This window comes from Rhea pennata, chromosome 1 (assembly GCF_028389875.1).
Source record: "Rhea pennata isolate bPtePen1 chromosome 1, bPtePen1.pri, whole genome shotgun sequence".
Lineage (NCBI taxonomy): Eukaryota > Metazoa > Chordata > Aves > Rheiformes > Rheidae > Rhea > Rhea pennata.
The window spans coordinates 84826235-84851576 of NC_084663.1; the positions used below are offsets into that span (position 1 = coordinate 84826235).

The 25342-nt window shown below is 44.1% G+C and overlaps 1 protein-coding gene across 1 annotated transcript in view; it reads left to right on the forward strand.

Annotated features, from left to right (window-relative positions):
* The window catches only part of A2ML1 (alpha-2-macroglobulin like 1), a 33482-nt gene extending 28652 nt beyond the window's left edge, over positions 1 to 4830 (forward strand). The window contains exons 29-36 of the mRNA XM_062570848.1: positions 1394 to 1556; positions 2215 to 2429; positions 2644 to 2859; positions 3375 to 3499; positions 3774 to 3864; positions 4297 to 4365; positions 4595 to 4697; positions 4790 to 4830. Of these exons, the coding sequence (XP_062426832.1) occupies positions 1394 to 1556; positions 2215 to 2429; positions 2644 to 2859; positions 3375 to 3499; positions 3774 to 3864; positions 4297 to 4365; positions 4595 to 4697; positions 4790 to 4830 (1023 nt within the window). The remainder of the gene's footprint in view (positions 1 to 1393; positions 1557 to 2214; positions 2430 to 2643; positions 2860 to 3374; positions 3500 to 3773; positions 3865 to 4296; positions 4366 to 4594; positions 4698 to 4789) is intronic.
* Positions 4831 to 25342: the final 20512 nt, after the last annotated feature.

A 25342-nucleotide genomic window follows, 5' to 3' on the forward strand; every position in this document is an offset into this window, starting at 1 on the left:
GTAGCTGAATGCTTCTATACAGTGTACAGTTAGGACTGTACTGTCAACACCACAATGAGTGCAGTAAGTGTGAAAATACTTCCACTGGAGTACACTGTCAGTTCTTGTGTTAACTTCACCAGGAGACATGAGAGCCAGAAGGATAATAATACATATCAGACTGTTCCTAGACAAGGTATTAAGATGTAGGATAATAATTGGTATTAAGATGTATGGTAATAAATCATAGTTAGTATTTCAACTGCTTTCACTAGAATTTTGGCAGTTGTATAAAGACTAGTGCTGTTACCTCCATTTTAACCATCTGGGAAAGTGGTTTAAAAAACAAAATGATTAATAAGGGAGCCTTTGAACAAATGCCATGGACTTACTCTAATCCATTTTTAGCTCTAGTCATTTACAGAATACAGACTTTACTGTGCTACCTGTAGATATTACATTTAACAGCAGAAAATTTGGATTTTTTTTTTTTAAACAATGGGAGCTTAGCTTAGCTATCCTGCTTTGTTTTACTGGAAGAGGGCAAACAAAAAAGCAACAGTTTGATCCTGGGAACTTTTGATGCTTCATGTGTAGATACAATGAGTATCTCTGGGAATCAGTGGCTGTATCCAGCGGTTCTACTACACTGTCTAGAAAGCACCCACATGACAGAGACATTACCTTTTTTCCCTTCTAGAAGGAAAAGAGATGAGGAGTATATCACGTAGCAGACCAAATTTTAAATATAGTCCTTGTTTGGTCCTCACTGTACTTGAAAAGAGGCCACTGGAAGAGGAGGACCTCAAAGTGCTGGAGATGCACAAAGACAGGGCAGGCAACCACGGTGAGCCTTTGGCTCATGCTTGGAACGTATAGCAGAATGCTGGAACACAATGTCGCTGAGACCGGTGGATTTGCTCCTTCCTGCTAACAACATACTGATGTTCCAAGGAAACTGGAAAATCCAAGTGACCTCGTAAGGCATTGTAGAGGTAAATTGAACATGGTAATCTTGGTTACCAGGCTAGGTATAAGCATTTGGAATTGTTTGTTGTTGCTTTTGTTATATTTTGACTTGGAAAGTAAGATGTGGTGGTGACATTCCAGCAGTGAGAGGGTTTATTTCACTGACTGAGCATTGCTGAAGCCTGTGACTAACTAAGAAAAGGTAGCCAGGAGATCTACGTCAAGCACTTTCAGCATAGAATTGGAGACACTTTGCTTAGTGGTACTGCAGTGAAATAAAGGGAAGAGTGCAGGTTCGACCTCACCAAGATACACAATTGAATGTAGGAGGTGCTTTCTATGCCTACATATGCTAACGCATTCTTTTGCTTGAGTGTCCCTTGAGTTTGCCTGCCACATGTATGTGAATCTGAGTGACCAATGTCAATGTATGTCTTCTCTGTAGAGCAAAGTGGTGCGCAAGGCTCTGGGCTGTATCACTCCTTCTCTTCCCAAAGCTACCAACACTTACACACAGGCCCTGCTGGCCTACACCTTCGCCCTGGCTAAGGACACTCGTCACACACAAGAACTACTCGCTGTACTTGATCAAAAGGCAATCAGAGCAGGTATGGGAGCCTCAGTGCCAGGTGAACATCGGAGAAGGGACAGTTAGTCTTTATGAGGCCTTGGTCACATACAGACTGAAGGGACCATAGCCTTACTCTTGATCTTAATTCTGTCTGGTGTTCCAGAAAAACATTTTGAAAACTTAAAGTATGTGCTGGCAGTACTGTGGTGTGGGCATTGATTTATTTCAAATCTCTAGCCCTTTTTAGGTTGCTGAATTGGAGGTTGGGCTCTGAGAAAAATGGGGTTTCTTATGCAGGATTGCCAAGTGACAGAGTAGTAGGCAAGCTGCCCCACCTGCTGTAGTGCCTGACCCTTAGGACTAGCTAGTGCATAGCTAGCTAGTCTCAGGTAGCTAGCAGACCTGGCAAACTAGGTAGTGGAGGAGCGAGATATCTAGGAGTTACTGTGTATGTAGATTATCGGCTTATTAGTTTTTGGTCATCACCCTGAAAAATGGATTTTTAATATGTAATATGGATTGCTGAGTATTACAGAATAGATACTGAATACATGGGATTGGGGTTCACCTGGTGATGTATGTACCCAAGAGGTATTTACTCAATGATCTGTGTGTACTCTAGTCATTGTGCCTCCTAGGCCTGAGGATTTCTTTCCTGACAGTCCTCAGTGTTATCCACTCTCTTCCTTTTTCAGGTGGGCAGATCCATTGGAGTCAGACTCCATCCAAGGCACCCAGCACTGGCCCTTGGTCACAACCACTTTCTGTAGATGTGGAGTTGACAGCCTATGTCCTCTTGGCTCTGCTCTCCAAACCAAATGTCACAGGGGCTGATCTCATCACAGCGTCCGGCATTGTGTCCTGGCTAAATAGGCAGCAGAATGCATATGGAGGGTTTGCCTCAACACAGGTAACACAGGGTTGAGGAAGATAGTATTGCTTGAGAAAGAATCTCTGCAGGATATGTGCAAATGTGATTTTTAACAGTGTGAATGCTTTGAGGAAAAGGTCCTTATTCACAGAGACCCTCAGGAAGGCAAGTTCAAGGGTCTTTGGGTCTCAGAGCTGTAGATCTGTCCTAAAACGGCAAATGTGCAAACATGGAATTGTTTCTTCTTCTTCAGGACACAGTAGTTGCTCTGCAGGCCTTGTCCAAGTATGCAGCACTGACATACAGCACAAAAGGGGTTGCAGAAGTGAGGGTGAAATCCCAAAGAGGCTTTGGGAGGAAGTTTCAAATCTCCCATCAGAACCGGCTATTGGTGCAGGAGGTGGCACTGACAGAAATCCCAGGAAAGTTCTCTGTGCAGGCCCATGGCAGCTGTTGCGTCTTTACTCGGGTAGGTTGCCTCCTTGCTGCAGACTGTGCTATGTCAGCTTGTTGCTCATTATCTTATCAAATAAGAGTTTCTCTTGCAACTTCATATAAGGAAATGTGCATTAGCTAGGCTTCAGTCTCAGCCTGTCCACACTGCAATAAGCCTGCATGGCATGGGAAACTCTGAGATACAATGTGTCCAAATGTGAGGACAGTGATGCTTTCATGGCTCCCAGGATATCAGTAAATGTAAATCTTGCACAGTGGTTCCAATGCTGTGTGCTTGACTAGTTTCAAGTGGAAGGGAGGGGAGAAGGAACCCCAACTGGAAGGATCATGGAAGTTTTCCACTCTGAAGGATCTTTAGTTCTGGAAGGAGTACTGGAAGGAGTGCTAGTCCTGTTCATTGTATATAGTTTATCCAGTAACTGTCTGTGGTCCATAGCTTAAAGATTAGAGTAGTCAGTGAAGAGGCATGATAGGTGATATTAAACTAATTATCCATGTTTTATTCTCTCTTTTTATCTCTCCTTGCAGATGGTGCTGAGATACAACACACCCTCCCCACAGGCCTCCACATCCTTTGCCTTGCGAGTGAAAACTAAGCCAGTCAATTGCACCAAGGAAGATATACACTCTGTTACTCTCTATGTCAATGTCAGGTGACTCCAAAGACACTGCCCCAATTTGGAAGGAAGGCCAGACATGGTTGGAGAGCTGTGGGGATTGGGGGAAGGTAGCTTATTGGCTGCAATGGAGGCACCAGAAACTTTAAGCAGAAGGTTCAGAGGGTGAATTTGGCACATGGAAGGGGAGTGTGGGTTTGGTCCCGGTCCCAGCTAGGCTGTCTGGCTCAAGGTCCTACACACATGATATAGTTGTGGAGGAAAGGGAGAGCTGGCAGGGATGCTCTGACTGTTTTATTTTCTTCCCCAGCTACACTGGGAGAAGAGCCACTTCCAACATGGTGATCGTGGAGGTCTCCCTGCTCTCTGGATTCATCCTCGCTCCAGGATCCAGGACATCTGTAAGAAGCCTGGAATCAGGATAATCATGTGGTGTCAGTCATTCATGCCCCAAGGGAGAGGGAGGTTATGTAGAAAGTGGTTGCCTGTCTCTCCCTTGAGCAATCTCACCATCTCTTCCCCTCTGCCACTGAACTAAGCATGAATATTTATTGTCAGCTCCTTCCTTGTGCCTTGAGGATGGTGATCCTTCTGGCCCAATTGGCTCAGCAAATTCTTGACAGCTCTCTAGGCTATGTTCCTGTACTTAGGTCTTGCAAGAGATGAGCAGCCTGCGGGAAGCTCAGCCTGCAAGGAGTGAGAGCCCAGAATAAGTTTGGAAATGACTGGATGGGAACCTACCTATTTAGGCCTAGATAAACTTTGCTGGGATGTCTCACACTTGCCTTTCCAAAAGACCCAAGTTAGTTTATTTCTTTACTCTCCTGTCCCAGTTGCAGCACTGGCACCTTGTGAGAAGAACTGAAGAAACCCAAGCAGGTGTTGCCATCTACTTGGACAAGGTATATGTGCTGCTAGAAAAGCTGCAGGACAGAAGTGGAGGACATTAGCAGAGCTGTGTGGAGAATCTAGGGCTGGGATAGCAGGGGGAATTGTAGAATATTCAAGATTCATCTTGAAGTCCTGTCTTTGACTTCACGGAGTTGTTACTGCCTTCATTTAGGATGAAATTTAGGTAAGGAAAAATGGACACAGCTGCTAAGTGAACTGTCATTTGCCCTTCTCCTCCAGCTGAGCCATAAGTCTGAGACATATGTCCTACATCTGGAACAAGAGATTGGGGTGACCAACCTGAAACCAGGGCATGTCAGGGTCTATGACTACTACCATCCAGGTGAGTGTGGGACCATAGAGCATTAGGGCTGGCTCGGATTTTGTGCTTGGCTCAATGCAAAGGTAACTTAGATCTTTCCTGTCCTGTTGCAGAGGAGCAGGCCCTGGCTGATTATAATGTTTTCTGCAGCTAAGGTAGGTGTGAACCCCACCAAGATTTTTGCTGTTTCCTTCCTCAACCCCTCTACAGACCTAGCAGCCTTGTGAAGTTTTCTCTACAGTCCACCCATCTCTTCCTGCTCTAGAGGAGCCTGTGTATCTCTGATTTAGCATATCCCTTCATGTAGGAGTGCATCAGAATTCCTTAGGCCTCCAGGGACTTTACTCTCTGCCCTCTGTTTTCTGGACTTTGTAGTGTCATCTTTGCTGGATTACCCTGTGGGTCAGACATGAAGTGATTGCCAAATATCGTTGCTATGAAAAGTTATGTGCTCTTTCTGGGACTCTCCACAGGGATATTTGGGCTGGTATAGTACATGGGTCTGCCTGCTAACAGAGCGACAGTGCTTCTATGCAGTTTGCACTGTTCTGGAAGAACTTCCAAGCAGAATTCATGGTCCTAGTTTCAGCTTATGCAATTTGGCTATAGAGAGTTTCACATCTTCTTGGGGGGAGGCTGGGATACTCCTTCTCCCTGCCCTCATTCCTCCAACCATCTGGTCTGCTCTCTTACTGTCCACTGTTTCAACCCACAGGGATTCCAGTAGTGGGAGATGCTCCAGATCAGCAGCGCTGCTGCATTGTTGCTTCTGGGATGATGGATCATATGTCTCCTGGAAAGTCACATTGGTGCTTGGGATATTGGTGCTGGGGCAGATCTCAAGCTGGATTTCAGGATTAAACCCAGCCCAAACCTTATTCCTCATCCTGACATTCTGACATCACATTTTCTGGTGAATTTTTTGGGGTGTCTGATTAATTCTGATTGTTTTAATCCAGGGATTTCCCAGCTTGTAAAAAGAATGAAAATAAAAAATAAATCAAGAGTTTGGGTACTCTGGTATGTCTTTGGGCTCCATAGCAGAGTGGTTATCTTGGGTGAGAGTGCAGAAGCAAACTGTTATAGAAACAGTGTAACTGAACTATGCACCTGGCATTCACTTTTCCCAGCACTGAATTCCACTCCAGTAGCATTGTGCAGTCACTATATAGGATGTGGACTCTAGTCTTGCTTGGAGGCTGATCCTACTGAGCAACATCTACCACCATCTAGTAGAGATGTAGCTGAGCAATAAGTATTGCGAATTGAGGGAGTCCAGCTTATGGTCTAGGATCTTTCAAGACTGACAGAGCTAGGTCTTTGTATAGACACATCTCCACAGAACCTTGCTGACTGTAAGAATGTGAAAACAGTGTGTAAAGAGTTGGGGGGGGGGGAATGGAGGAAGAGTAGGGAAGGATGAAGGGTCTGGATTTGGCTACAGCCCTGAAAGTTTTTTAGATGAGGCCCTGAGGTATGGCTGGGATCTGTGAGGGTTTGGACATGGGGTATTTGGATTTAAATTTCAAGTTCAAGGTTCCAGAGTAATCGTAAAGTCTCAGCAACTCTTCAGTGAGAGGCAAAGCTAGAAGCATTGCCAAGTTCTTTTGCTTAGAAGTGAACAATCTCCGTATGCACTGAGGAGATCTGCTCACAAGGCAGGCTGGTGAAAGCCTACTCCATGTTTCATATGCAGATTAGTAGGACCAGAATGACTGAGCAGATTCAGCTCAGCATCTAGGTGTTACTGGTGTCCTGTGCAGTGCCATAAATGGCTGCAGCAAGGTTGGCTTGCTCCAGGAGTCACTTGCTCCCTGTTTCTGTGCCTTTGTTTAGCCAGGTGTTTTTCTTCTGTTTCCTCAGCAGTCCATAAACAGTGGAGAGTTCAACTCAGTAGGACAGGATTTTCCTGAGGACACCACTTTCTCTGAAATGTTTTAAAAACTGTTTCACAAGTACTGCAGCTTCCTTGCAAATGCCTTCTCTCCTCCAGCCGTTGTCTCTAGCCATGTCTGTGCCCTGGCTGACATCAAAAAACCCTCCAGAACTGGAGCCAGTCAGACGGGCACCTGCTATTTATATTTGGACTTGAGAGCATCATTAGTAGAGCTTGGGCTTTTATGGAGAGGGAGGAACTCCACTTAGTATTGACAATGCCACAACATTCTGATTGTCTGTTTTGTAGAGCTTAGCAAAGCTCAGGCAACAGATGTGACAAAATTCCTTGTGTTTTGAAATAGGTATTTTGGGGGAAAGTAATTACTGTAGTGGTCATGCAGACACATGCATTCCTTCTATTCCTTGTTGAACCCAGGAGGTATCAGCTGATACCTCAGCCCATTATTTCAGGAGGAGTTTACACAATCCCTTTTCCCCTGCCCCCATATGTGTATGTGTACACACACTGTATAAAAGTTGAATGTAGTGACAATTTTGACTCAGTATCCATTGCAATTTCTATGCCCATTTTTTTTAACAACTTCTCTGATTCTCTCAAAATGTTCTTTCTCTGCCTTAAACTTTAGTACCTGTGGTGTCTGGCTACTAGAGAATATTCGGAGGGAAGTGGCTGCATTTCAGAGAGAATTTAAAGACAGAGAAATAGCACTCTAGTGCTATTAGAAGCACTAAGAAGAAGTGCAAAACCCACTGATTTCTTTGTGGCCTAAACATCCCCCTCCCTACCTAGAACAGGAGTAGGTTGATGTTGAATATCAAACTTGTCTTTATAGCCTTCAAAAAACTGGGACATGAAGGTGATTCATCCTGCAGCCTTCATAGTGTGCATGCTTCCATCTAGCTTGGAATCAGGTCCACTACTTCAATGTCAAGGACTGACTCTCTGCCTCCAGAGACATAAATCCAGCTTCAATTGCTTGCAGGTCTCTTGCCTATTCCTTGGCCTAGTGGTCAGTTTTTCCACAGATTGGAGGAAGATCACAGCACAAGGCAGAAGCCAGGTACAGTGCACCTTCCCACAGGTTTTAGTAAGTGCAGAACCTTGCTAAGAGGCTCTCACTTTCTGGCCCTCTCCCTCTGGTTTTCACATCTGAGCATTGTTATCATAATGGGAGATACAAACAGGGCTGAGCTGACTGAACGGGTCACACAAAGCCTACAACTTTGTTTTAGCTGTTCCAACCTTTTTTTTTTTTTTAAAAAAAAATTAATTATTTTTTTTTTTATTGTGCTGCATTGTCTAGGCTTGATTGCTCAGGCTCAGGCTTCCAATAACTGCTAAGTCCAGAACTTCAAAAGTGTTTGGAGTCTGTTCTTACAAAACAATTACTGGAGTCAGTAGGAGGAAGGATTTTAAATGCCTTTGTCATTGTGAGCCTGTGTGTTGTTATAAAAGATCCTGCCTGTACCAAAGAACTGTTTTAGATCCACTGTGGGCAAACAAATGTCAGCTGGGGCTGTCCAGTAGGCACTGCCTGTACTTTTTGAGAACCATGAAAAGAAATGAAAGGCAGCTCAGTGCGACAGAGAATGATTCATGCTCCTGCTGCAGTTCCTGCTCATTTGTTTATCCAGGTGCACTTTCACCTTTTGAGGAAAAAATTGTTGGCACCAGAATTTCAGAGCTGAACAAAGCCCAGAGGGGGGAAAAAAAAGACATGCAGTTTATGTCTGCTCACTATTTGAAAAGAAGTTCCTCAGAAAGCCAATTTCTTTACCATGCATCAGTCTTTCCTAAAGAAAAAGAAAATCATCCCAGGACCTAAATAGTTAAGAGCTCTGTTTGGTACCTGAGGATGAACCAGTGATGTATTTTGATATGAAATGGCTGTTACACTAAAATAGAAGAGCTTCCTTACTTGAGGAAGAGTTTCAAGGACAAGATTTTCATGTCAGTTACGTTAGGATAAATCAGGGAAAAGTTCAGTGCCATCGCTAGTGTAACAGGTTTAAAAGTAGCATGTGGAAAGTAGCTCCCAAATTAGATAGACAGAGTGTGTTGACATTATCTAGGGCTAGAACCACACCCCCTTCCTCTAAGAAAGAAGACCCCTTAGAACTCTAGCCATCCAGCTGGTGACCTGCCTGACCATTTCCTCCCAGTGTATGTATGTAATTTGGCCCTGTAGTAGAACACACAGGAATATGTTTTATGGCTGGAGTTAATTGTAGTTGTTAGATTTCCTATTCAGATTAAAATATCTGTAGGGAAAAGATAGGATTAGAATTCCTGCTCTTCCTGCTTTCTGTGCTCTCCTTCTGGATGAGGGAACACTTTATAAAGAGCAGAACACGGTCTTCCTTTGCTCATCTTCCAGAATGACCAAAAAGGTAGTTTGGGGCTATTTTGGAATTCAGTAGGCACCTTCTCTATATATGCTTATTTTGTACAAAGCCCAGTCTCCCACTGAAGACAAATCTGCCTAGGGAGCAACAGACTTAAAAACGTGGGGACAGTGTGACCACAAGACTTGTAAGATCCAGTTGAGTGCACTGCCAAGAGGCCGTGAGACAATCCATCTAAAGGCAAAACAATGGGATTGGGGCTGCAAGTGGGACAAGAAGCGGTGTCAGCACACTGAACAGGAAACAGGCTGCTGCTCAGCAAAATAAAAATAATAATAAAAAAACCCAATTTGCCTAAATGATGCTAGTTGATCCATGGCAGGGAGGAGGGCCTGTGAGCAGAGAAACTGGAGTCCAAAAAGGCTTGGATTGGCTGGGGAGCATCCTGAAAGGCACAACCCTGTGCCTGGAGCACTATAAACACAGGAACAAGGTAGAAGAAAAGAAACTTTGGGGCTTCTCCTTGTCTGCTTCCTGGGAGAAACGGCAACAACAGCAGGTGGCCTAGAGGCCTTGGAAGAAGCAAGCACCCACCTTCTTCTTTCCTGACTTGATCTTAAGAGAAATCCACCTCCCAGGGGCTGTCCCATGAAAATGTGGACTCCCTTCCTCCTGAGCTGCCTGCTTTACACCCTGGAGATAGTGGCACAACCGTAAGTGACATTTCAAGATCTGGTGAGGGAGGGGCCAGGATGGCAGGAAGAGACATGGGATCCTGTTAGGCAACTTCTAAAAGGAACAGACAGGGGGTGGCTTACAGCATGCTATAAGCTCTGTTATGAACACTGCACGCCACAAGCCCCGTTATGAACACAGGCTCCTCCTGAAGGCGGGAACCTGTCCCATGAATATTTCTGCAATACAAGAGCTGGGTAAGGACTGAGAATGGGAACAATAAGAGTGAGGGACTCTAGTTTGAGGCAAGCTGGAGGGAAAGGCATAGGATAAAGAGAAGGGCAAATGAGAAGTAGTGAAGGGCTGGGGGTCATTAAGTAGGAATCAGTCTGTTGCCAAGATAGCTGAGGAGCCCTCTCAAAGCAAGAGGGGGGATCCTTTTTTTATTGAGGAGTTGGAGTAAAGCTGTAGAGAACCTGCACTTCTGATGTGGGATCAAAACAGACCCTGAGTCATAGAGAGTATTGGGATCAGGATTATACAGCTGCAACCTCAGCTCTGAAAGAATACAGCCACATGGAGGGTTTGGATCCCAGCCTGAAATTTGCAGCCCAACCCATCTCTCAGTCGATACCACTATTCCCTTTTCTATACATAGTGGGAACTCCTGGACAGTTCCCTTTGCAGAGACAGTCTTTACTATGTGTGTTTCCCTGCACTGCTGTAGCATGTTCCAAAACCACATACACACCAGTGTGACATGAGCTGCAGGCACTGCCATGCCCTGAGTTTTAATGAGAAACACCAAGCGCCTCTGGCAAAGGTTGATGTTTGGGTGATGTGGACTGTGTGAGCAGTAAGACCCCTTCCTGGGACGCCTATGCAGAATCAGGCCCCAGTGTGGAGAAGTTTGTTCTTCCCTGGCTTTTCCAGAATGCTGGGTTCTAGTAATGCCCAGCTAGCAGTATCCATTATTTTGGGAGGAGCAACTGGCTTGTTCTGTAGTTAATATACAGGATATGGAGTGAGAATGAGTGGAGGTTAGTCTAAACCTAGTGATCTGTGTGGGGTGTGAGAATAAAGATATTGTTTGCTCCAGGGATCTTGATGACAAAATCCCAGAGTACTTAGCTGGAGAAAAACTCCCAGTAGATTCAAAACTCCTGGTATCTGAGTGCAAAGGCAGTGAGGGACATTGGCACGTATCTGTTGGAACAGTGGTTCCTGTCCCATTGAAAAGAAGGGGCTATACCAACTTGCAGACTAGAAGGGGTAAATTCTTTCTCCATGCTCTATCTCTGGGGGTTTTCATTGCCTGTTAGTCAGGCCTTACAACAGTGTGGCACTTCAGTAAGCCTGCCATCAAAAGACGGGGGGGGGGGGGGGGGGCGGGGGCTAAGTGCCAGTCTTCTAGGAAAAGGGGTCTCCAGAGCCCTTCTCCTCCATTCCCGGAGCTTTCAGCAGGGGAATATGGTAAGTATGTTGCAGAAAGCATTTGCCTGAGTGTAATTTTACTTGGGAGAGTTCAGAACTGCTCATGCACTTCCTCTCTCATCCCTTCCTCCTGCTGGATGGTGGAGGTAATGCATCTTTCCCCTGGAGAGCTGACTTTATAACAGTGTAATCTGTCATGAAGAAAGTGTGTCATCCTGACACACTCTGTCTGATGACATGTCTTGATCTCAGCCATTGTTGTAAGTACAGCTACATAGCTGGCATTAACTTGGGCATGGTGAGCAGTATTTTTGCAGCAGCACGAAGCTAGCATGAGCTGCAGACCCACCCAAGACCCAAATACACTAAAAGTATCCCTTTCAAGCATTTCTCATATATGTCCCAAGAGATTCTCCCAGATTTACCATATCCCTTCTACCACCTCTGTAACTGGTTCATACTCTCATGATTAATCTGTTCCTCTCAGCCCAGCAGAGCAGTTGTACTCAACAGCAGTGGTAAACCCCTCTGCTTCCTCAGACCTTAGAGAATTTGTTCCAAGAAAGCATAACACTGTGTGATGTGATGTCTTGTTTCCTCACTACAGGAAGTACCTGATTATCCTCCCAGCTGAGCTGCCCTTCCCCTCTTCCCAGAGGGTGTGCTTGGACCTTCGTGGGGTGGAGAAGTCTATTCATGTGTCCTTAACTCTTGTGCAGGCATCTAGCAGCCTCAGCCTCTTTCACAAGGTTGTCCGAAACAACTGGATCTTTGAGTGCTCCAGATTTCAGGTCAGGGTCATTCTTGGAAAGCAGCTGTAGCTGGCAACTCCCAGTACGCTCTTTCAGCTCATGACTCTTCTCACCAGAGAAATAAAGTAAAAAAGGAGAAAAAGCATGGAAAGGAGTGAATACAAATTCAGGAAGGGTATTTAATGGGAGCCTAGCATCTCTGCTCCCTACCATTGTTAGTCTGTATGATACTGTTCCTCCTGGGCCTTTCACAATCCATCCTTCTGGCACAATTCACTGAGGGAAGAGCTGCCTGGCCAGGCACCCAGAGACTGACAAAGATGGAGGAGCTTAGAAGCACCCAGATGGCAGCTGTGTATCTCATGTGTAGCTCATTCTCTTCCCCGAGAAGAAAGCACTGTCACGGGGTGCATCTGTGAATCAATCAACTTCAATGCTTCACTTGGAGAAGAACCAAGCCTCACATTTCAGATAGCCTCCCCTCACATGTAATTCTCTCCAAGATTCTCTTTAATTACTTTAAAATGTGCTGGAGACCTAGGAAGGGCATGGGAATGTGTCCACAGAGATTCAGCACAGGGCTTCAATCTGTCAAACCCTTGAATCTTTTTTTTTTTTTTTTTTTTGGCTTGCCATGAGGAGTGAGAGTATATTTCATTCTCCATTACACATACAGCCCTGAAACTGGCCAGAAAACAGATTTCTCACGAGCATAGACCTCTTATTCCCTTGGTTTGAGTCTTCCCCAGCTTACTCCATGCAGACTGTAACAGTGGCCCTTTGAAGGGGACAGGTACAATTTCTGTGCCAGAACAGGCTTCCTCTTCCTCTTCTTCAAGGTCTGCCCCTGAGTACAAGCTAATGTTCCCTGTTCTTCCATGCACACAGCCCTTCAGTCACTGAAGGAATACCCTGTGCTGGTAGCAGGCAGCCTTCAGAATACAGTGGGGAAGGAGATGGCCTCACAGTGCAGGAGGAGCAAGGAGAAGAGCAGCTACTTTGATAGAATCTTGTCCTCTGCTGTTCTCTGCTAACCTGGTGACTCCTGTTTCCTGTTCTAGGTCCCCCAACCTGCAGGTTCCCAAGAAGTGGTCACTGTACAGCTGCATATCTCCAATGGCCACTATTTCAGTGCCAAAGAAGAGAAGAAAGTCCTGATCCGCAGAACTGGCACAGGCACCTTCATCCAGTTGGATAAACCCACTTATAAGCCAGGACAGACAGGTGAGCACTCTGCACGGAGCAGTACTCCTGACAGTTCCCCTACACTGACCTGTCTGGGATTTTTTCCCATCTTTTCCTTGAGTAAAAAGCTGAGTACTATGTGCCGTATTATATCTGAGGGATGGAGGGGAAAGCTATGCATGACTGAGGCCTATGCTGCCTCCTGGGGTGATGTATCTGTGCATCATTTCATCATGTTTTAGGTGAGGGAGGAGACTGGCAATATCAGCCTCAAAAGCTGTAGCAGCAGAGCAGGCTCAGAAGAGTGAACAGTCCTGAATTTTCTTTTCTTTCTTTCTTTTTTTTTTTTTTTTTTTTTAATAAAATGAAGGGTCCCAGTCAGTGCCAGGTAGGACCGACCTGCTCACACTGCAGATGAAGAAACATAAGGGTAACTCAGGGTGTAACCTATGAGAAAGATCCCAAATGTTAAGTCAGCTGCTGTGGTGCTGTGACAGGGCTGAAAAACCAGGGCTGAAAGCACAGGTATTGATTGCTGCTGCTATCAGGAGATGCAGCACAAAAAAACCGCTCTGTACACTTCCATCTTTCTTCTGGCAGCATATTCTCCAGATTCCTCTCCAGACCTGTGGCACAGGTGAGGAAGCAAGTAGGACTTTTTTGTCCCCTTTTTTGTCTATGGCTCTAAGCAACTGCCTAAGCTGTTCATAAATGGAGCCAGTTTTAGGTGGGAAAAGACAATCAAAATGTGAGACAAGAACATAATATTTTTATGCATATAGGGAGGAAAGAAAGCTGTATGAAAGACTAAGCAAATGATACGATGGTGTCTACAGGGCAGGACTGGGGAGTACTAGCAGAGTTGGTGGGGAGTTGTGTTTTTCAGGGTGAGGTAAGTACAAGGCAGGTCCATTTCTGAATGTAGTCCATCTTTAGAATGTGCTCTTTTCTTCGATTTTTTCCTTCAGTGAAATTTCGAATAGTGACATTGACTGAAGATTTTGTTCCTGTTAATAGCAAGGTAAAGCCCATCTGAGTGGACATGAGGAATTTTCCATATTTGGTCTATCAGTTTTGTCTCCTCTGCCAATTCCAAGCTGTGAATACTGAAACAGTCTGAGTGTTTGTAATATCCAAGGTAGTAGACACTCACCTGTTACTGAATTAAATTAAAAAATAACATTTAAAAAACATTCACCCATTTCCTGAGTGCTAAAGCCAGGCCGTATTGTTATCCTCACAGGGTTGCTGTTGACTGGTGGGAGGATTGAAATTGCTACTTGTATTTGGAGAGTGTGCCAGCACTTGCTGCTAGCTGAGTTAGTTTAGGGTAGTCCAGAAGTTGCAAGCACCTGTCCCCCCTCCCATAAAAAGTAGGCAGGGCTTCTGGGGGAATCTGCAGGCTGCTGGCTGTATGTGCAATTACTAGACAAATTGCGTGGAGACTTGGCTAGAACCAAAACTCTTTTTTCTTTTCAGCTCTGAAAAGACCAGCCCTGAATTTGAAAAGCCCTGAATTTGAAGCAATTAAAGGAGAGCCAACAGGAATTTATGCTATGACTAAATACTAAAAGCCACACAAGGGCAGGGAGTTAAATCGAATCCCTCTAGACTGAATTAAACTAATTTCCTCCTTCTGGAGCTCCTGATGAGAGTGTAGGATCATGCACTCACTTTCTCCCCTGACAGAGAAGGCATCTATCTTAGATCAGTTAGATATCAGGGTAGTAACCTTGTTATTTGCCAGAGTATGAATGTGTTTATAGTAAACAATACATTTGGTACCATGCCCACAATTGGTAAGATGGTTTATGATATTTGACCATAAATATTTGATATCTGTTTGTGAGTATAATACAGTTAGCATTATAAATGTTAATAATGCTGTGAGGAAAATTCAAGAAAGGTAATGCTTAATCAAAGCAATATTGCAGCATTAGAGCCATAACATATAATTTACAAATTAGATTGGTTGGAGGTAGGAGAGGTACTATTCACTGGCATATTTTGTTCTTAGTGCTGACTTTGGATTGCAGTTAGGAAAATAATTAACCTGCACTTTTTTTTTAGTTTCAATGCAGAGCTGCCTATAATAACTTGTATAAAAGCTTAGAATGATGAATAATGTGAATTAAAAATGACCTTCTGTTTACAGTCCAGTAACAGTCTTCAGTTCCCTACCCCTGCCTATGTGTGCCTCACTCTCTCAGGTCCCAAGCCCTTCACATCTGTTGCCTGCTGGCAGTGACATCAGTACAAACACAAAGTTAGTAAGCCTAGAAAGGCTGATGAAGTATGTCCTGCTTTCTGCCTCCTTGTTACTGTCAACCAAAGACAGCAGTAGTCCAAATCTCTAAACCTTGTCTTTTAGGCCAGGGGTTTTACAGAAAAGTATAGGGTGTGTTCTCCCAGCAGTTAAGGCAGTGTTACTAATTCTTGGGATCTCTATTACAAAACTGATACCTTTTAATACTTATTGTCTTCAAGTGATTTTGTGAGACTCTCTGCTTTCTCCCTTTTTTAAAAAGTAAATTATAACTGTTATGATCATAAAGTTTGAAAATGTGAGCCAAAGTGCATCTTAAAAATTCAGGGATCAAAAAGGAAATCCAAAGAATAGAAAAGATCTTTATGTTATTTTTTTCTTTATTATTTCAAAGACATTCTCCTGGTCTCTGTAGAATTAAGGTCCTTATACTGTAGTGTTTGGGAGAGGCAGTATTGTCACAGTGCTTGGGTTGTGCATGATAAGTTTGTATGTAGGTTGCTATATCGTGACAGTTTCTAATATCCATTCTGTTTACTTTGCAGTACTCGGTGGTGGAGGTCCAGGTGGGTGTATCAACTATTATACGGAAAGGTGCTTCAAGATGGATACATATGCAGTTTTCTTACTAAGCATAAGTTACTTTTCTTAGGATTTGTGCATGCATATTATCCAAATGTCTATTCAAATATTTCTGGAAACAAGCCTTTATTCTAAAATAAGACTAGAGCATTTAAAAGTCAGGAGCTTTCGTAGTTTCTTTTTAGATGGCAGTATAAAACAGTAATCCTTGATGTCTGCCTGTTTTACCTCTGTGTGTGTACAGAGTGACTCTAGTCACCTTATGAGTAAACCCAGCAAGAGTCTGTGGAATTTTGAAATCTCTGAAACTGTAAGAATCCTGTGAGCTCTGGATACAGATTAGTAGATGTTGCTGAAGACTGTCTTTTATTTCCTTCCCTCTGACTACAGGATCCAAACCAAAACCGAATTGGCCAGTGGCTGGATGTAAGACCGAAACAGGGCATTGTAGATCTCTCATTCCAGTTAGCTGCTGAACTTTCCTTGGGGACTTACACCATCAATGTTATGAACGTAAAAGTGTCCAGTACATTTCAAGTGGAGGAACATGGTAAGATGGAGGACAAAGAAAGAATTGGGTGGGAAAAGTTAGTTGTGTCTGTATAACAGAAGAGGTAACTGTAGGATTACTGTCTGAGAGCTAGGTAGTTCACTAGTGGGCAATATCAAAAATGCACACAAGGGAGATTGTACTGGAGAGCCCTGAAGAAGGTATATAGTAACAACTAGGCTGGCATGGAGTGAGAATTCACTAAAAACCTCTGTGACACTGCTCATATGGTAGTGAACAAAAGAGGATTCTCTCTTTGCTTTCCATGTTTTCAATTAGTCCTAGCATTAATCTCATTAGCATGTTCCTTCATGGCACTCCAGTCTTATATGAGTGCACTTGTCACTTTCTTGATCTCATGTCTAAGTAGTCTGCTGCTTTTGAGGAAGTAATACTGTGATTTTTGTTCCAGAGTTGCCACAGTTGCCAAGATTTGATGTTTTCCTTGAGAGACCAGCTCAGATTTATGCTTCAGATAAAACTTTCCTACTGCGTGTGTGTGGCAGGTGAGGAGGCTGTTCAGTGGAAAGAAACAGCTTATCAAAACTTTGTGTGTCTTTCCATGTCTCCTCTCTTGAACACATGAAGAAGGGGAAATGGCTCAAGAGGAGTCAAATACAAGTGCTTCCCTTTTGAAGAATCCCAACTGGGGTCAAACTTTTGTACTTGAGGTATATGAGCTGCTCTTGACAGACACTGCCTTGCTCTCCTGGGCAAGAGATACCCTGCTCTGGAGGCCATGTGCTGGCCTTGAACGATCTTAGGCATAGTAAAATGCATGTCTGACACTGGATTGATCTGCTGAGGTAGGAGCAGGAGCAGAAAGTTGTGTTTTCTTTGGAAAGTTGAGCTGTTCCTTCTCATTTACATGCTGCTGAACTTATTACCTTTGCAGAAGTAGTGGGTAGGTTTCTTTAGTTTTGTAATCATTAGCAAAAACTGAGTAGAAGAGGGTGTGAAGGAAGATGTCCTCAGAAGGTGTAAGCACCAAAAAGCAAAGGAGAATAATCTAGGAAGCATTTTCTGGACAGAAAAAGGGGCTGAACTGAGCCCTTTTTGAGGTTGGGCTGTCTGGAAACTTTTGTTGCCTCTTTGCTGTTGCACTGATATTTCTCATTAATTTAAAACAAGATCCTATGAAGCTCTAGCAGAAAACAGTATAGCACTTCACATGCCCAGGGTGGGTCATTGGTGTCTTCCTGCCACTGATACTGCCAGGCAGCAGTAAAAACGCATTATTCCATAAGGGAAGGCCAGACCGGATCCAAGCATGACAGTAAGGAAGGCAGGAGGAATGGCATCACTGGTAATAGTACAGCCCTACAATACCTGAGCAAGAAAAGTAGAGCAGGCCTGGTGATGGAAACAGGCTTAGAGAAGAGTCCAAATCACCAGATGAGTCCCTAATGATGAGGCAAATCTGAGTCAATCCAGGAAGTTAATTCAGTGAGTCTGTGTGAGGATCAGTGAAGTATATGGACTGGCACAGGCTTACCTACAAGTAATTCAAAGTCTGGAGCTTAAATATAGTGAAGTGGGGGAAGCCTTAATGAGGCTTCTCACAACTCTTGCTGCAAGGTTACACAGTTCCAGTATATCAGAGCTGGCTTTTATTAGCATGGGCAGCCAAACTGCTGTGAATGGGGGAAGGAGGCTGCAGATCCGGCTAGTCTACCCAAGGCTCCAGTGGCTACTTCTGCAGAGGTTTGTTCACTTCTGCAATTAAAAGGACCTGTTAACTGTCACATGGAAAACTGTGTTCCAGTAAGTCACAGCTCTTCAGACCTTAGAGCATGAGTTCCATCCTGGCTCAGCCAACTAGCCTCACTGTCTCCTGAATTACAGTGACCAAGGAGTCAATGTGACAGTGAAATATGGCTTCTGATTTGGTGATGGATAGGGTGTCTGCACTGTGATGGCAGAGGCACCTGAGCTGGCTCTGCTAAGGCTAGCACCAGCAGGGAAAACAATGAAGCTGTATCACTGCCATGCACTTACTATTCGTGTCTATAGAGAAACTGTTTTCTTCTGCTTTCACATTTGAGCTAGTATCTCTACTGGGTGCTGTTATGTGCTATGTGGACACATCAGCTCAGGTTAACTCTCTTCTTCTGCCTGCACTTCCAGGACAGCAGGCATCCAAAACTGGGAGAGCTTTGGAGTATGTGGGTCCTTTCCTGTTGGTGATTTGTTTCTCCCTCTGCTGGATGCAGGACTGTGCTATTGAACTCCTCAAGTGCAGTGTGTTGTAATTTTGCTTGTGACTGCTTACTAACTGCATTGATACTTTTATCAGGAAGGCTACTTCTGAGTAGCAATGGATTCAGCACAATACACAATTATCTTTCTCTGTTTTTCTCTGCTTGGTTGCTCCTCTGGTGTTTTTCTTGCAGGTATCACTATGGGAAAGCAGTGCAAGGGACCATGCAGGTCACATTGTGCCAGAAAGCGAGAAGGCGTCCTCAAAATGCCAGCAAAGATATCTGTAGGGAGTATAGTGGTCCGGTGAGTAAGATTCTGGAAGATACAGAGGTAGTGGAGGAACACCACAAAGAAGAATGTGTCAAGGGATTAGAGAAACAGAACAGACTGCAACCCAACTATTCATTGTGGGATATTTAGCTAAGGCAGCCAACCTCTGTATCTGTAGACTATGCTATGCTATGAATTGATACAGTGTAAGAAACAACAACTCATAGAGCTTTTGCAGGTTCAGAAATACCTTGTAAAGGTGAACCCATCCTAGAGCTGCACAAGGATGCTGATGTATGGTGGAAACATGGTTAATTCCACAGCCAGATCACACAGTCATTTTTATATCTTATTTCTCCCCCCTCTACCCCTAAAAAAACAGCATTTCATAGCTGGGTTCTTTGCTTCTACAATATATTTGGAAACATTCTATATTTTATGATTTGTCATTATGACCTCTTATGGTGATTGTAATCTTCTGCTTCTAGAGCTTAAGAGTCAGTTTCAGTATTCATTTGATTCTGCAGTTCTCATTGCTAGAATTCTTAAAATACAGCTATATTTGCTCTGTAATCCAGACAGTGAAGTTTTAAATCTTCTGCAGAACCTGGAAAGTCAACAACATTGTGTGATACATGATTTGTTTTATACTTATGCAATATGAATTATATGTATATTTATAATAGAGAGAGGATAATAAATATATTTTCAATATATATATTGAAAAATGAGTTATATATGTTGATTATATGTGTGTGTGTATATACACACATGCATATATATGTATGTGCATATATATACATGCACACATATAGTATAAAGTTTATGTATATATTTGGGAAAGAAGAGAGACAACACACAGGAAAAAAAAAATCTATACATTGTTAATTTCAGCATCCTAAATCAGACTAAGACTAGACTCTGAGGCTTCATTATAACTGTTGCAATCAAGAGTTATGACAGAATGACTAATATGGTGTACTTGTAATACATTTTCTTCTCACCAGTTTCAAATAACATCTACCACTTTCTATTGCAGACAGTGAGCAAGGGCTGCTTCACTACTTCTGTAAGCATGATGATCTTTAACCTGGCACACAGTGAGGAAAACAGCAAGCTCTATGTAGAGGCCTCTCTTCTGGAGGCTGGCACAGGTACCTGGGAGCTCAGCTTATAATCACATCATGGACAGAAAGTGCAAGGATGACAGGGACCATCACAGGACAGTGAATGCTCTTGTGCAGGGAACTTGCTGTACCCACATGCAGTAATTCTACCAACAGCAGGTAGAGGAAGTGTGGCTGGGACATGGTAAGTGAGGCCATAAAAGGGTTTGAAAACATGTTTACTGAGGGAAGAGCTGCCACAGGAACAGCCTCTAGATCTTTTGTAGGGTGCTGACATCAGGGAAAAAGTTTGAGTCACTTCAGTTAGAGGACCTGAGAAGAACAAAGTGAAATTAAACTAAGATGGAGTAATCTAACCTTGCTTCCCTTATATTGTGTGTTCCAACAGGGGTGCAAATCAATGCCTCCAGCCAAATCCCCATCTCTAGGAAAACTGCAAGGGTCGTTTTTGAGACACCAAATGCTTACTACATCCCTGGAGTACCCTACAGAGGGAAGGTGATTTTTCCATTGCTTCCTCTCTACCCCATAAATTGCCAGTGAATTTAATGTCTAGTAAATTTTGCTGACCTACACCATTTCTGACTGAAGCTATTAGACAGAGTCAGAAGCAGAGGGCATGTTTCCCCATCCCGAGACTTTGTTGCAGAACTTTACCTTACAGTGTGTCACATTACTTGACAGCACAGTGGAACAGTATTGGTCCAGCTGCAGCACTTCAAATTTCCTGATGTAATTTCACCTCCAGCTTCCACTGGGAGCAATAAGTGATTTTGTGAGAATCTTTCTGCTGTTGGCTAGGACCTGAATTCTGCATGGTCTAGCCACACACATTTTTGGGAAAGGAGAGTTTTCAGCCTCTCCCAGTTTATTTTTAGAGATGAGGAAGTTTTATAGGCCTCCTGCCTTCTTGGGGACCAGACTGAAGCTAAGCCACCTAAACAGGAGTTTCTGTGTTTGTCAGAGGAGGGAAGGTTTTAGGTAGGATACTGGAAAGGACATCTGACTTGGGCTTTTCTGCTCTTCCCTGTTGTCATCAGATAAAGCTTCAGGATCACCATGGAAATGGCATGAAAAACAAAAAAGTTTATCTCGTGATAAGGTTCATGAAGCGTCGGTTTATCAAAATATATATCACAGATGACAGTGGAAGAGCATCATTCAGCCTGGACACAAATGCTTGGAACAACTCCTCAGTCTATTTGGAGGTAAATCCTACACTGACATACACGAACGTGGAGGCCTGAGAACCCTGAAGCTCTGCCACCATCCCCCACTCCTGCCCTGTAGCCTCCCTGCCAGTTCAGCTTTGGGTTTTCCACATAGCTCTGACAGGGCAGAGCTGTGAGGAAGACATCGTGCAATAATCTTTCTCAAAGAAAGTTGAAGACAACCTAACAAAGCACTGAAGCAGAAAACTCTTCTGTCCTGATTTCTGTATGTCTCTGGTCCCCTCTCAGGGAAGGTTCACACTGGAGGATCTTACTCACACACCTCGGAAAACTGGCATCAATTACACAAATGCTTACCATCACCTGCAGCCCTTCCATGTCACAACAAAGAGCTTCTTGGACATACACCCCCTCATGGGAACATTGCCCTGTGGGCTGAAGCAGAGTGTCCAGGTGACATTCACACTCAATCGGGATGACCTGGGAGAAGACACCAGCCGTATAGGCTTTGCATATTATGTGAGTGAGGGTCATAGAGAACAGGGGGGAAATACAGAACAGACAGGACAAGCTCCCAATGAAATGCTGAGGGTGTAATTTAGATCATCCCTGTAGAGATGTTCTCTCCAGTGGTGCAAGACAAACCTGCACTTGGAGAACCTGGTGAATTCTAAATGGACAGTTCAGCCAGCTTGATCCTGGTAGTGAAGGGGCTAACTCCATGGGTGGAAGGAGCATTCTATCTCTGCAGCCCATTGACCCCTTAGCCTCTGCCAAAGCTGCAGTGGGAACTGAGAGCATGTTGTATGTTGTCAGACTATTTTTGCTTCTGGAAACTGAATGGTGGGTCTGCTTTTCACACTGTTATCAAACACCTACTCAGTGGAAAAGGCTTCTGATCTGCTCTGGATATCTGCCTACTAGAGATGAAATGCCTTAGATCTTTTTCCCCTTTCTCTGGGGAGCCCACTACCTACCTGTTGTCCTGACGGGACAGATCAAAATCGGATATGTTTAATCTCCTCCTCCTATACTGTAAAGTCTGCAAATCTGCCAGGCCCTAGGTGTGGAGCTAGACTGGACCCACAGTTTATTTCTTTGGTTGCTTGAGAGTGTGACATGCTCACAGGGTGAGCATTACTGTACTCTGATGACAATAACAGTTTGCTCATCCAGTGTCTGTCCTCCCTCAGGTCACTGGGAAGGCTGGAATTGTTGTCAGGGGCCAAAGGAGTGTCCAGGTTGGGAAGCTGAACAGTAAGTCTGCAGTAATCTGGTTCTATGGCCGATTAAAGGAGAACAGTTGGAGCTGTTGGGTTTCTAGTTAGGACAGTGAAAGTTACTTGAGTTTCTCTTGAGTTCTCTCAAGCTGTAGCCCCTGGGTAGTCAAAGAAGAAGATAGAAAGAGACTTGGAAAGCAATTTTATCAGTCAGGAAAGGGTGGAAAGATGGAGTGAAGAAAAAAATAAAGAAAAGAGAGACTGGGGAAGAATTGTGGAGTGATGAAGCACGTGGGCTTAAAGAGTGGAGGGAGAGAAAAGACAGACAAAAACAGAAGGTGTTAGTTTGATAGTATAGGATTATAAAACAGGAAAAAGAAGGAGGTCAGAAGGAGATCTTAGTAGGACAATGATGAAAACACTTTATCTTTGCCTCCTCAGTGTTGAAGGGCTCATTCTCCATCCCTTTGACCTTTACTGCTGACTTCACCCCATCACCTTCCTTAGTGGTGTATGCCATCTTCCCCAATGGAGGGGTGACAGCTGACAGCATCCAGTTTGATGTTGCCTTGTGCTTTGAAAACCAGGTGAGACTCGTACCTATGGCTGGGGAATTGCTGACAAGGAGGAATCAGCAGGCCTGTGGAAAGAGTCCCAAATACTTTAGAGACACATGGAGAAAAGAGAAGAAGATGTCTGCAGCGTAGTGCCCAGGAACAGGGAGAATTTCCATTCAGTAGTGACTTCTATTTATAGGAATGATTAAGCAGAGAAGATTTAACTCTAGTCTCCCTCTTTCTGCTTGCTGCATCTGTGCTGCATGTACCTCATGCCATCTCCCTCTCTTTTTCTCTCATATTTGCTTTCCTGATGTGTTGCTCAAGGCGAAGGTGAGTTTCTCAGCTAAAGAAACTCACCCAGGGTCAACAGTGCAGCTTCAACTGCAGGCAGCCCCTGGATCCATCTGTGCGATACAGGCAGTGGATGAAAGCAAGTTTCTCATGAAGCCAGACAGAGAGCTGACAAGCCAAATGGTGAGTGTCTCTGCAGCCAGGCAAAAAACAGGACTGATTATCTGAGTTGGAGAGAGGAGCAGCAGTTATGGCAAAGGGAGTCAGAGGCTAATGGATGAGGAGTGGTCTCTCTGTGAAGAAGGGGTGGATGTAGTGGGGGTGGGGCTGCCTAGAGAAATAGGTGAGAATAGGTATCTGTGCTGGAGGATGGTGAAGGGAAGCATCTGGAGGTGTGTTCTCTGCCTGATTCTTCTTTGTCTGTGAGTTTCCCTAGGTGTATAGTTTGTTTCCTGCTATCTACCGACATGGATATCCTGCCCAGGTAGAAGAGCATTCAAATCACTGCATTCAGTCTCAGTCCATGTCACCTCTTCTGCAAGGAAAATCACAGCATTCCATTCAGTCCGATATCTTTAACCTCTTCCAGGTAATTATCTCTGACTTTTCCCAGAGCTCTGGAAATTATTAGAACTTGAGATATTTTTCTCCCCAAACAGTCTGAGAAAGCCTTGCCTTCCCCAGGCAACTCCTTTGTCCTGACTCATCTGTGCTGGCTCAAGACAAGTACAATCCCATTATGAGTATGAGCACCTGTGTGGGCATTCACCTCTTCCCTGAGGCGGAAAGCAAGGTGATGAGATTCTGGACCAGCACAACCCAATGTTTTAGATTAGCGAACGAAGTCCTGAGCACTTACCCCGATATGTATGTCTACACTGTTAAAGCAAATAGACGCGGGAAGTGATCCCAAGCAATGAAACACTGACTGTTCACATGACTTAATTGTTAGCATTCTCTCTGGCATGCTGTTTTGGGCTGTTAGATGTCTTGAAGGCTGTGCCCTACCTCCCTGAACACTATGTCTATTTGGGCCAGTGTTACTATGGACTGCAGTACTTGTCTTCAGAGTTATTTTGAAGAGCAGTAGCTGCTCTTCCTCATTCACAGACATTTTTCTTCTTCCCTTGCCCTCCTTCTTTTTCTAACAGAACATGGGTCTGAAAATCTTCTCAAACCTTGTAATCAAGAAACCCGCTAAGTGCTCTCACTGGGCAGATAGGAAGCCCACCATGGGTGAGCCACACTTTCAGTCTGCCTGGCTTCCAGGACTTGAGGTCACCAGAGTGGAAGATCCTTTTGATCTCTGGGGTTTGCCGGTGGTGGATATTGACACTCTTAATGGTAATGGATGTTGCTGCCAAAGCATAGCTGCTAAATCCATCAACCCTCAGCAGAAATGACTGAGTCCCTATAAAAAGACTCTGAAGAATGTCACTACTTAGATGTTCCCTGAGGCTAAAGGATATATTTCCCTTTCCTTATATAGACAAATCCACGCATAGGCCAAGATCTTCAGGGGAAGGTTTCTCAGTGGTTATACCGCAGGTTGAGACCTGGCTTCTATTTCCACCTGTTCCCCTTTACTTCCTGTTTCTGTTTGTACTAGATAATCATACCAAAATGGCTCATGTGACTACTGATATTTAAACCACTACTGTTCACAGAGGGCTGGGATTTTTCTGCAGAAAAGTAAATGGGAATATTATTATTCCTAGAATCACAGAAATGTTAGTTAGAAGGGCCCTCTGGAGGTGTCTGCTCTCTCTGATGATGACTCTGGAGCAGATCAGTGGGGATTTTGCCTAGCCAAGTCTTGGAAATCTTCTACCAATGGTCAGCTTACTGCAAGTTCATTTTCCTGCTACCGCTCCCTATTTCCTTCCCCTTTTCCTTCTCCCACGAACTCAGCCCATTGGCTTGTGTATTCCCATGCCAGACTCCTTCCAGGACCCTACCCACTGTTTGCTCTGCCACTTTCTCTAGTGCTGGGCTATCTATTGTTCACAGGTTTCATCTGTCCTACCCTGATGCGAATCATTACTCTTTCTTTCAGGGGAGCCTTCTACAGAAGAGCAAAGGGTCTCTAAGGAACAACCTCAATCCACAGTTCAAGGTAGACTTCATGAATATTT